This window comes from Aulonocara sp. 'chitande type north' Nkhata Bay, linkage group LG3, assembly GCF_057382095.1.
Source record: "Aulonocara sp. 'chitande type north' Nkhata Bay isolate Kocher_YH1m ecotype deep benthic linkage group LG3, A_spYH_male_GT1.1, whole genome shotgun sequence".
Classification (NCBI taxonomy): domain Eukaryota; kingdom Metazoa; phylum Chordata; class Actinopteri; order Cichliformes; family Cichlidae; genus Aulonocara; species Aulonocara sp. 'chitande type north' Nkhata Bay.
The window spans coordinates 24,474,304-24,486,748 of NC_141346.1; the positions used below are offsets into that span (position 1 = coordinate 24,474,304).

The 12,445-nt window shown below is 40.2% G+C and overlaps 1 protein-coding gene across 2 annotated transcripts; it reads right to left on the reverse strand.

The window, feature by feature from the left end:
* Positions 1-4,695: 4,695 nt before the first annotated feature.
* On the reverse strand, positions 4,696-10,773 carry LOC147334719 (uncharacterized). 2 transcript variants are annotated; one of them, XM_086274553.1, is made up of 8 exons: positions 10,693-10,773; positions 8,598-8,644; positions 8,335-8,430; positions 8,093-8,194; positions 7,449-7,802; positions 6,268-6,351; positions 5,560-5,660; positions 4,696-5,376 (listed from the first exon to the last, which is right to left on the reverse strand). In XM_086274553.1, the coding sequence occupies exons 4-8, from the start codon at positions 8,181-8,183 to the stop codon at positions 5,317-5,319; spliced, it is 690 nt and encodes a 229-aa protein (XP_086130679.1). In that variant the 5' UTR covers positions 8,184-8,194; positions 8,335-8,430; positions 8,598-8,644; positions 10,693-10,773; the 3' UTR covers positions 4,696-5,316. The 2 variants fall into 2 exon arrangements, with proteins under 2 accessions (XP_086130679.1, XP_086130670.1); XM_086274544.1 differs by lacking the exon at positions 8,598-8,644 and having other exon boundaries at positions 10,693-10,761.
* Between the last annotated feature and the right edge of the window lie 1,672 nt (positions 10,774-12,445).

The following is a 12,445-nucleotide window of genomic DNA, read 5'->3' on the forward strand; positions in this document are numbered from 1 at the left end:
TTACTCACGAACAAACAAAACACTGAAAAAAAGCCCAACAATAACATTTTTAGGTTGTCTAAGTGACTTATATATTACGTTTGTCACGGCCGGGCGGGTTACACACAGTAATTCGGCGTGCCCGTGTGGCGTGTTGGCTAGACCCAAGCGCGGCGAAGGCTAGCGGTGGGTTTGGAGCAGGCACGCAGTTATTCTAGTAACGATCAGTGCACGAAGCGTGGCTTCGGAACAGTCGTTACCGACAGAGAGCGAGCGGAGCCGGGAAGAGAAAAAGGATTGAAGGGATAATCACTCACGGTTGCTGAATCAGGCGGAGACTGACGTCGGCAGAGTTTCGGAGCTCCTGACACGAAGAGAATGATGTCTGGCGTCTCTCTTTTAACCCCGGCCCCGTGATCAGCTGATCGCAGCTGATCACCGGCTGACAACGTTTAACCCGAGCAGCGAAAGTCCGCGGTGATCTGAAAATGATGTGCCGGGAGTTGTGCCATTCTCGGCCGCATCAGTAACCCTCGAGCTCCCGGCTAGCTATCGAGCTGGTGGGTAGCAGACGTCTCCGAAAACGTCGAAGCACTTTAGCAAAGATGCGATATCTTGATAAACCGAGCAGATATTTGATGTTTACACAGCTACTTTCTCGCCTGAAAATATGTTAAAAGTTTATTTTGCGACCCAGAAAGATTAATAAGAGTAATTTTAAAACTTAGTAGCGGCCGCCATTAGCCGGAAACTGGAGCTTGGCTGGGCCGCGCTATGAATTCTGGGATATGGTGGGCCACGAAGGACACACCCGACCCATCCTTCAAATTCGGAAAAAGGAGCACGCATTTGTCGGCTGCATTCGGAGGAGTCTACGAATTTGGACAGCCTTCGGCGCGTCGCTGTGACGTAATCGGTCTACAAATGCGGCCTCAGGAGAAACAGCCCATGAATTTGGACACGACAATAGTGTCTTCCTTACTCCGCTCTTCACCTGCTTTTACAGGTCGGTAAATGGTGCTCGCACCGAAAATGTTGTTTATTGTTACCATGGTTACCCACGTTAACGTGAATGAGAGAGTTAAGGCGGTCCGCCCGAGTTAATTACATGTAAACGCGGGAGAAAACCAGAGGAGTGTCCCGTGCGACCGCACCGCGAGCCCGCTCGTTAGGTGGAGCGCTCGTGAAGCAGAGTCAGTGCGCTCCTATGCTCGGTGCAAACGTGTTGTAATGCTCCAATCGAATCAGTTCTGTGAGATGTGAATGTTAATAGTTATGTTGAAAGTGACTGAGTAGATTAGCTAGTGTAACACAAGCACTCTGAGCAACTCTGTGTAGCTAACAGAGGCATTCACGGGTTAATTAAACAAGCTGTGTTTCATGATGCACTAAATAGTGATTTTGCCAGTAAATTACTGGAGGGAACAAATGTAATGTATTTACCAATGCTGTTATTGAATAGAACTGTTTAGCCAGTAAGACACTGCAGAAGACAATGTGATGTGTTTATTGATATGATAAAAGAATGTAGTTGTTATGGAAAGAAGTGTGAACTTAAGAAACTGAACCAGTTAAAAGGAGTATATTTCACTGATGTTGTGAAATAAGTGAATGTAATTGATGTGAATGAGGAACCAGCTGAACAGTATATTGAAAGCTCATGTTTAGTGTTTTATAGCATTTATTTGTGTGAAATAAATCAGACTCAGACACGTTCTGGAGGAAAGCAGAGACGCATCGTGTCTTCCTTACTCCGCTCTTCACCTGCTTTTACAGGTAACTTATTGTCATCGTGGTCTTCATCCTTGGGACCCGTAACACAGAGCTTTCCACAGATTATTAGAGCAGCAGCACAATAATTAGTTTATATGTATTTGTATGTATTTAAGCTTGAGCCAGCCAAAGAAAACAAAAACAACTTTAATGTGTGTGACTGGTGCACAGTGGCTGTGGATTCATGCTCAGAGTTAGGTTACATCAAGTGTAGCAGAGATTCATATGAATTTTAACTGGTGATCCTGAGATCCATTGACTGAACTCCACTTTTGTACCAACTACATACTGTCTAACATAAAGACAGTATAAACGTTGTACTGTCTGCATAAAGGATGAAAAATGAGCCAGGACAATTCATCAAACATCTGCTGACATCTGGTTGAATTAAGTTGTGTAAATCCACAAAGAGCAGCAGGTCGGATGATCACAGCCTGTACATGACGAAAATCTACTGAAGCTCTCAGCAGTAATTATTCTGAGTCCTGATTTGTTTGCCCACTGAGCCACTACAACCAATTTTAGGGTTCCTCCACCTGCTGAATCCACTTTAACCCCTGACTGTAATAATTTTCCTGTTTAGAGGCAAAATCACCGTCTACAATGTAGACAACAGAAATATGTCAGAGCTAGTACTTTCTCACTTTTACTTGAGTAAAGAAGTTAAGTCAGTACTTCAACTTTTACTAAAGCAGTGGTTCTCAAACTTTTCACAATGAGTACCACCTCATAAAATATATGGCTCTTGAAGTACCCTTATGACCGTCATTAAAGTACGGTAGTATAGGCCTATTTAACACCACATACAGTTTACATGAGACAATTTCATTTCTTATATGAACGTTTTTCTTGTTTTAACTGTCATAAACAGGATGTGACAAATGATAATAATAACAACTGTACTGCATTAAAACATTCACAACAGGGGGTTATCCGGTCTTTAAGTGATGACATGATGAAAGCTGCTTCCAAACTACTCTGCATTTATTAAGGCAGTTGTGTTTCTAACATGTTTTAATGCTTTGTATCTTGTTCTATTTAATTTGAACAAGCCCCTGAAAAAAGTCAGTGATCACTGTCAGCCTTTCTCTTGTTTTTATCATCACTTTTCATTTTAAAGTTCAGTTTTTAAAACCTTACAATGTAACTACAGCGCAGCCCATGCAGCATTATGTTATTATATATATTATATTATACGTATAAATGACTAACCACATATTGCAGTTGTTCTCCTGACTGAAGTTTAGTCCGTTTACAGCATCCTGCCATGTGACTGTATTTGTTCCTAACCACCGGGAAGGCCTAAGGAAACAAGCCCTCCAGCGCTCTGTAGGTTTTGGTTTTTATGAAAAAAAATAAGCTTTTTTTTTTCAATCTTCTAAAGCTGTTTAACTTCTAGAGAGAATCGCAGCAACTACATGATGAAGCTTTCAACTCCAAGACAAACTAAGACAGTTTTCGTGTAGTATGAGTATGAGGGTGTGACACAGGCCCTGTGTATTTTTTACGTTGCAGTATTTTAAATATTTTATAATATTTCTGAGTATTCCATCATATTATGCTTTACTTATGTTAAGATTATAAAGCTGAAACAATGATTAGAAACGTTTCTGTTAGCAGCACCCAGCAGTTTATCTTCTAACCAAGGCTGGACTGGGACAAAAAATCGGCCCGGGCATTTTGACTAGAGACCGGCCCACCAGGATAAAGATTGAAAATGTGACGTCATTCTGGGGTAAAACCGCAAAGGATTCTGGGAACTTGTGGCAAGAGGTACTAGCGCACGCAGGCTTTCAATTGAACTCAGTTACACAGCGATAAAAAGAAACACAAAAAATGGCAAGAAGCTGTTGTATTATTAACTGCAATAGCCGGTCGCATGACAGCCACGGGAAGCCGACGGGTAAAGAGATCGTTTTTTTGTTTTTTTTATTGGATTACGTCGTTGAAGAGAAATTTTTTAAGCCATGTTTCCAAAGTAAGAGCCGACAGATGGTCTGGATATACCAAATATAACGTCTCAGAACACTCCAGCTCACATGTTAGTCTGCTCCAAGCATTCCCACAAAGGTCAGAGTTTTGTAGTAGTTAATACGTCATTTTTCTTAACATAATTGGTGATATAGGTTACAAATAAGTCTGGCGCTGAACAGAAATTGTCGCGCTATGCTCCTTTATTTATTATGAATAAATAGTAAATTGTCCTGACACAATATTGTGTTTCGCTTCTGTTATTACCATGGTACATTGACAAAAACATATACTTTTATTCACAGGATAAAACAGTTGTTTTGTATCACTAATTGTCCATTGCGATTACAACATACAATATTATTGTCACTGCTACATTTCTGTAATGCTACCAGAAATTATTTCCATTACTAATTAATTACGGTTGAGCTCAAAGGTTATATTAATAAACGGTTAATGAATGTGTATTTATGACGATGATTTGTGAGACTGGTAAACTTATGATATGTACGATGGTCTTTCGTTCTACACGGTGCATTTCAAGGTCCTGCACCCATCCGTCGGTAAACTGTACCTGGGCTTGTTGCAGTGACCTGAAGTTACTAAACTTCATGAGTGTATGCACTCACTCCAAGAACCGTATAATTATAAATATGAGCGTGGTGAAAGTTGGGCAGCACGCTAACGTCTTTTGTCCCTCTGTGTGCTCGTAAGGGTCTGACCCTTTCACTCCTTTGATTTTTTCCTCGTATCTTTTCTTGGTCTTTTCGTCGAGTCTGTCTTTGTACGGACCGGCATTGTTCTCCTTTTGTTTTGTACATTCCTTTTTTGTGCGGCAAAGAAAAAGCAAGAAGGTATTGGAACCGGAGAATGAACGTTTTGTGGTGCTGCAAATGCTTGCATTTGATGCGGTACTTGGATTGTTTTGCCATGAGTTCCTGGCATGCAATGTGCGAAAATCACCTGATTGCTAAACAAGGGGGAGGGTGCATCCGGCCTCCTCGGCTGTAATTGGTCCAGCCCAGAGTCGATCATAACCAATTGGCCAATCCAACACCTTTCATTATATATACCCTTCCTAAAAAAAAAAAAAAAAAAAAAAAATCCATCGGCCCATAAAATCAAAATATCGCCAGCGGCCCACCGGGCAAATGCCCGGTATGCCCGATGGCCAGTCCAGCTATGCTTCTAACCCTTTCTTGTTTCCCAGCGTCAGAAACAATTAAAATGCTGATTCTTTAAATGTCATCACAAGAGTTTATTAAGCATGAAACATGAAGCTCCATCCTGTTAATGCTGTTTGTGTTTTACTTGAAATGATCCTGTTTTTATTTTAACCTCTCAGTATATTTATAATTCAAATGAGTTGAAGGATAACAATATTGGACTGAAGTCCTGAATTTAAATCTTTTCTCTGTTGTTTGTGTTCTTTTTTATTCTCTCCAATGGTTCTCAGCGCCAACTTACTGAACAGCATCAAACTGAAAACCTTAAATTTCGTTTTTCCTCATGATGTTATAAGTAGTTTCTATTCACAGTCCGAGATCTGCGGCTCCCAGCTGATGTTGTCATCATGAATCTGAACTAGAAGGTTCACCTGCTGAGAGCTTCTTCCTCATTAACTTCCTGGTTTTGTATGAGGAGGTCTGTTTTCTGTTTAAAATGAAAGACAATTCAAAGATTCACTGAGTTATACTGAACACGACAAGTTTAAGAAACTTTAAACTGTGACAGAGCAAATGATATTCTGACACAAACCATGTGTCAAAAAATGTGTTTTGATCATTTTATATTTACAAAACTTACAAGAAAATCCTGTTTTTCTGACAGACTTACGTGTTCTTTACAATTCTGATAAACAATAAATCCCCATGAGACCAGAGAGATACAGATGTATACAGCCACGACGATTGCTAACCAGAGTACCAGGAAAAATTCTAAGGTACAAAAACAGGAAAAACATAATTCAGTGTTAATGATGTAAACGAGCACATTTTAAAAACAGGAAGTGGAATTGACCATTAAATAAGCAGTATTGCTGTGAGAGGTGAACACCAGACTTTATTTACATGTTTCTGATGCACAGAGAATTTAATTTATCACCACTTACAGTCTGGTGACCTCCAGCTTACATCGGGCCTTTTGCCCAATGACAGCCAGGAAAGACTCGAGGCCCCAAAACCCAGAACTGGATAAAACTGATATTTGACATTTTGAAGCAGAACCTCAGTATGTTTACCTGAAAGAGCTGCAGGTTTATGGGAGGATTTTACTTTGTTGTTCATATAGACTCAGTTTCACTTCCATAGAACGAGCCTAGTCTTAGACTCTCTTTAGTCTGAGACTGAACTAAATCCATTTCTAGAAAACTGTGTATTCTGCTCTGGTAAATTAATACAGTGCTCAGATTTGGCCCATATCTCCTGACTGTACTGTGTATAAACAATATAACAAATGAATGATTTTAGTGTTTTTGTAAACTGTAAAGTTATTATTATTATTTTTTTTTAATATATATATATATATATATATATATATATTTACTTATGCCTTTGGTCACATCATCCAAATCTGGCCTCTGGAAATTTCCAGGTTGCGGAGTTGTTTCGGTCTTCCCAGATTTTGATTCTGAAATTAAAAAAATAACATATTTTTTTTAATTTTAGCTCAGGTGGTAGAGCAGGTCACTTACTAATCAAAAGGTCGGTAGTTCGATCCCAGTCTGCGTGCTAAATATTTTTTTGTCTGTGATGCATCATCACAGTATGAATGTGTGTGAATGTTAAACACTGTGAACATGTGAGACAGTATAGACCAAAAAGGGCTCGTGTCAATGGGTGAATGTACAAGTTGTGTAAAGCACAATGAAGAACCAAAAAACAAACAAACTGTTGTGATGAGAGAAACAGTTTGTAGCTCTTCAGTGTTGGTTTCCTCACATGTCCTGATGAAGCTGCTCAGTAACAGTGTCACTGAGGTTGGACACTGTGGATTTCTGTGGTCGACTCAGACTCTGAGGCCTCCTTCAGGGATGTTACCTGGACCAGCAGCTCCATGAAGAATTAGCCTCACGTGTGTGTAAGCCACAAAGACTCTTGTGTTAAAAAGTCCAACTTACAGCAGAAATGATCATGTTTACAGTCTTCTACATCAACCAGTGTTGGTCTCCATGGATAGTTTCATATCAGAAATCAGAAATCAGAAATCAGAATGGGTTTATTGCCAGATGTTGAGGTTTACAACATTAGGAAATTGCTGCGGTGCTTCAGTGCAGACAATAAGAATTAAAGTGCTATGTAAAAAGAAAGATATGTGCATATCATCTCTGTGTAGACTTCCTATATGTCTGTTACTGTACTCAGCACTAATTAGCAGGTGTGTGTCTGTGTGATGCAGTTTATAGATGTAATTTTCTAACTACACAGTTTTTCTGGTAATTCTATTAAAAATGCTCCAAAAGGAAACATCAGCTCTAGAACAGTGAAGAAGATCCAGTTCATGGACTCAAATCAGTGAAAGTGGGGCTACAGCTGCTGGTGTCTGAAACTCCATCAATCAAACAGGATATTTATAAAGACACAGTTTTTATGAAAGTGGAAACTAAAGATTTGTGTTCATCACTTTGAAAGCCTGTAACAATTATACACACCAATTTTATCTCAGGTTTGAACCATGATTGACGTTAACAGCTCACAGTGATCACTTGTATAAATGAATTGTCTTACCAGAGACGGTGACTCTGCAGCTGCTGTAGCCGCGGCCATAACCTGTGTCCACCTCACACAGGTACAGACCCGAGTCCTTAGTCCTGAGTCTGGACAGCTGGAGTCTGATTCGTCCTTCTCTGAGGGCGTCTTTGTCACTCTGGACTCGTCCTGAAAACTCTTCATCCTCTGAGAACTCGACACCATCAAGCAGATAATACAGAGTTGAGGGTTTCTGATCTTTTTTCATGTAACAGAGGATGTTCAGTGCTGAGATGGACGTGTCTGGTTTGGTGGTGAACGTCCACTCCAGTGTGATGTTGTGGTTCTCCTCTGCCTGATAGGAGCTCTGTGTCACATCCACTACAAATGATCCTGTTGAGGAGACAGAGATGAGCAGACACACAACTTTATACAACAACAGAACTGTAAAACACAGCAATAAACGAAGCATCATTTCTGTTATAAATCCAAAGAACTTCAAGGCCCCCACAACACAGCCAGCCATGTTCAGTCGTTCATTCTTTCATAACTCTATATTGTCCTCCTGGTCGTTCTGGCTAGTTTCCAACAATTGTGAATTTGAGAACCATTTTTTTTATGTTTAAACAAAACAACCAAAAATGATCATAGATGAGTTTAAATGCTCAGCAGTTTTTGCTCACCTCTGCAGAGGACGAGTGTTAGAAGCAGCACAGCAGCAGAGAAGGCCGAGGGTCTGTGTGTGAAGATCACACTGATCTCCTGAAGAGCCATCACTCATTACTCTGAAAATCAACAAGCAAAACAAGCTTCCTGTTACTCTCTGCATCTCACAGGAAGCAGCCCAGCAGACTAATATAACATCATGTGTTTTATTCTAAATGTTACTGTTTCTGATTCTTTAACAACATTAAAGAAATCTCACCTCAAGGTTCTCTGTGGCGCATTTCTTCATTTGTCTACTCCGAACATCATCTCCAGACTGCAGATCCTGTACTGTGGATCAATGAGTTCCTCCACTCTGTAACAATAACAGGAAAACAGGTTCAGTTCCAGTGAAATTGTCACGGACCTGTGTCTGAAGGACCCAGGGTCTTTGAATAAGTATGGACGTGTATTTTTTGTGCTGCTGTCCTGCTTCCTGATGTTTGTGTATAGCTGGGTGTGTATGTGGGTGTGGCAGAGCACCTCTTCCTCAGCCCTGGTGGGGGTGTCAGCCAGGAGCCTGGCCACACCTGAGGACGAGAAACGCACACACACCTGAAGTTGATCAAGCCTCGTCTGGGAGCTATTTAATAGTTTGTCCGAGCGTTCCTTGACGCTGGACTGTTGCATGAGACTCCACATTAGTGTTGTTAGTGTCAAGTCCAGTGAGTGTATGCCCACAGTAGTTGAGTGTCCTGATAGCTGCTTCTATCGTTTCTTTCAAAAAGAGCCTGGAAAGCCAGCGAGCACGTGGAGAGCAGACACACGGGAGCGGAGAGCACGAGGCACGGACTTATTGGGGAAGAAGACACGGCACGGGAGTCAGGGGAATGCATCGGGATTGTTTGTGTGAATATTTACTGCACTGTAAATAAACGCACTGTTCACCGCAGCATTTGGATCCTTTGCCCAGACAAACTGTGACAGAAGTCACATTCAAGAAGCTGTTTCAGTGTTTAGCTATTAAGCAGTTTCAAAATAGTTTATATGTAAACAGACCATTAGATCATCACTGATTCAATAACAGAGAATGATGATTTTAAATATTCTGGTCAGGCTTGTACTGGGAGAAAAGATCAGCCTGGACCAAAACGTCCAGGCTGATCCCACAGATGCTGTGAGGCAGTGTGTGTTTGTTTGCAGTGTTTCTCTAAACTTTTCTGTCTGTGCAGGCTTCCAGCTGCTCACCAAAGCACACAGACCTTTTCTGTAGCACACATGCGTTGAATGCTGTAGTGTTGTTGTTGGTATTAATATTGGTGGTGCAGCTGCTGAAATGTCAATTATTGGACATATTTTACTGCATTTACCCAGCATAACTAAGGGAGGATTCAGGGTTACCTGGTCCAGCCCTAACTATATGCTTTAGCAAAAAGGAAAGTTTTAAGCCTAATCTTGAAAGTAGAGATAGTGTCTGTCTCCCGAATCCAAACTGGAAGCTGTTTCCACAGATGAGGGACTGACACAGCATCTGTTGTGCTGAACAGAGCTCATTAATATGCACAGCAGTCTCAAACTAGAAAAATAGCTGAAAATCACATTACAAATGAACAATAACTATGAGACACCAACACATTACTGGAATAAGTGATACTGAACATGAACGTCAGAATGAGGCACGAGTCTTTGGCATAGTGCTTCCTCTTGAATCGTTACTATATTTTCTTCTCTAACTTTGATTGACAGAGAACAGAACAAATCTGATGATTTGATGACGAATTTACCCAAACACCTTCAAACTTTAAGGATTATTTCTGAGGAAGCTGAAAAGTCGTGTTAACTGATGATTGACACAGTTCAACACAGACAGGTGCAAACTCAGTTTAATCTATGCAAATTCAACAAATGTGCTTCATCTTCAGTCGTCTCAGACAGCTGGGCTCCTGAGTTTGTATCAAGCAGTCATTCTCAAAGGAGAAACTGAAATGATTCATGTGAGTTTTCCACCCACTGTGTAAACAGCAGACCAATCAGCAACAGTCTGTTGTCAGCTCAGTGTTTAACTCTATTTGACAAATATATTAAAGAAAAGTGTTTGATGGTGGTCCGTGAAACACTCATCAGAAACATCAATCTGCATATTCAGAACAAAACACTAACATCCAAAATAATTAGGTTACATTTATTTTTCTTAAGAAGCAGATACTGTGATACTGTGTTCACTTGTTAAAATGATCATCTTTAACTGAGATTATTCAGCAGGGTTGGGGTTAGGTTATGGCCTTTTATTTTGAAATTAACCTCTTTCCATATCAGTGTAACTTAAGCTCATAACCATAACTGAAAGCTCAGAGTTTCTTTTAAGTCACCTCGATAAGTCCAAAGTCTTTATAAACATAAATACAGCTTTTCTCACTTTGCTGCTACATTTGGAGCTTTGTGGGAGCTTTTAACAACTGACAGAAACATTTATCATCTTGTATGTGCTCACGGTTTGACAGAGAAACAACAGTCTGACTTTATTCGGTAACATGTAGAAAAAAATCCCTATGTTTTTCCATCACACATTTTTTTTTCATTATTAGTTTCTTGTTTTTTGAGTTCTCCAACTCAAAAAAAAACAAAAAACAAGACTTACCACAGATAAAGACCCCAGACTCCGACACAGTGATCCAAACTGTTGCTGTGAAAGTGAAACGAGTTTGTTGGAGCCGAGTAGGTAACAGGAACTTAGACAAGGATAAACATGTCACTGCAAACCAGACACTCAGGTCGGATCAGTTTCTAACATTCCTTGATGCAAAGCCTATTCATCAGGTAAACACTGATCATGACAAACACAGGGAAGGTTTCACTTTATTACATACTGCGTCAGATCAGTACAGATCATGTGTAAACCAAAAATTAGCTTAAAATGGTTTCAGCAGTTTCTTCTCATCTTCAACAAAAAGCTCACGTTTTTCCTAGCATTTGCATTTCATTCTGTCTGTAAACACAACAGCTCTGAAAGTTTTGAATGTATTCTGATAAAACTCTGTAGGCTGTAGCAGGATCATGTTATAATGATCCAATAAAGTTTGATTTACATCCACCGAGGTCTTCATGGTCAACTTTATGACTTGCTGTTAAAAAATTGACAAAAAGCACTGTGTAATGTCAACATTTACACGTATAAAGATTTAAAACATCATGTCACATTTTACCTCTGAACTCTCCCTAAGGCCAATAGATCAACCTGAAAGTCAAAGCAATTATATATAAAACTGTTTATTTAAAACTATATTTCTTACTGTGTTTGCTGGTGAAAGATGGAACTCCGACCTCTTCTTTAGGGTCAAATATGGTCAAACTTTCATAACATGTATTTTTATCTGTAATTCATTTTCTGCTGCCTCTATATCGGTGACGTTTTTGCATGACTTTGTTTACCATGTGCATTACTGTAATGCACGAAACAAAGATATTTATTAACAGAAGTTGATATGAATTTTTCTTAAAATCAAATGAATTCTGCACAGAAAGGACACAGCACAGCTGGAGCTCTGTGTGTTCAGCCTCTGAAGTCTGCAGGTGAACCAGCCTGTAGCTCCAGGTCATTTGCAGAGTTTCTGACCTCAAACAACAAACATCAGAGGTCTTTGTGATCAGATCACAGTCTGTGTTGGGTCTGTGTTTCCAGAAGCCCCGCTAGTTTAGAGACTTATTCATCACGAATGAAACAAGACATAACAGAACATCTTCAACCCACTAGCGAGGGAAGTTTTTGGTCAAGAACCAGCTCTTGGAGCTCACGCTCCTGTCTCCAGCCCAAAATCCTTCAAAGAGCAGCTTCCCTTGCAGCTATTTATTGACATGATAGTTACAATACAGAATACAACACAAACACCTCCCACCATAAAAGGGACTATGTGTGTGTATGTGTAAGCACATGTATGCATGTGCAAGAAAGTGTGTGTGTGTGTGTGTGTGTGTGTGTGTGTGTGTGTGTGTGTGTGTGTGTGTGTGTGTGTGTGTGTGTGTGACCTCCTGCTGACCAAAAGGGTCATAAAAGCAGGAAGCTTACAACAGAAGAAACAGATCTTTCAGGTAGGATGTATCTGCAATAAAACCTCCCCCAGCACAGAGTGGCGGGAGAGGTGGTCAGAGACAAAAGAATGTCTTGATCCTATAGATTGAACTAAGACCTTACAAATTTAAGAAACACAATGACACATTCAATGCACCGTTGTTTTTGGCAGTGTCAGTGTAGATTCATACACAGCTCCTCACGTCATTCACCTCCTATTGCAGCAAAAGTTCACAGTTAATTCATGTAAGCAGTTAACCTGCTTCTCATTGATCTCATACACAGTAAACTACAGGGTGGGCCATTTATATGGATATACCGTAAT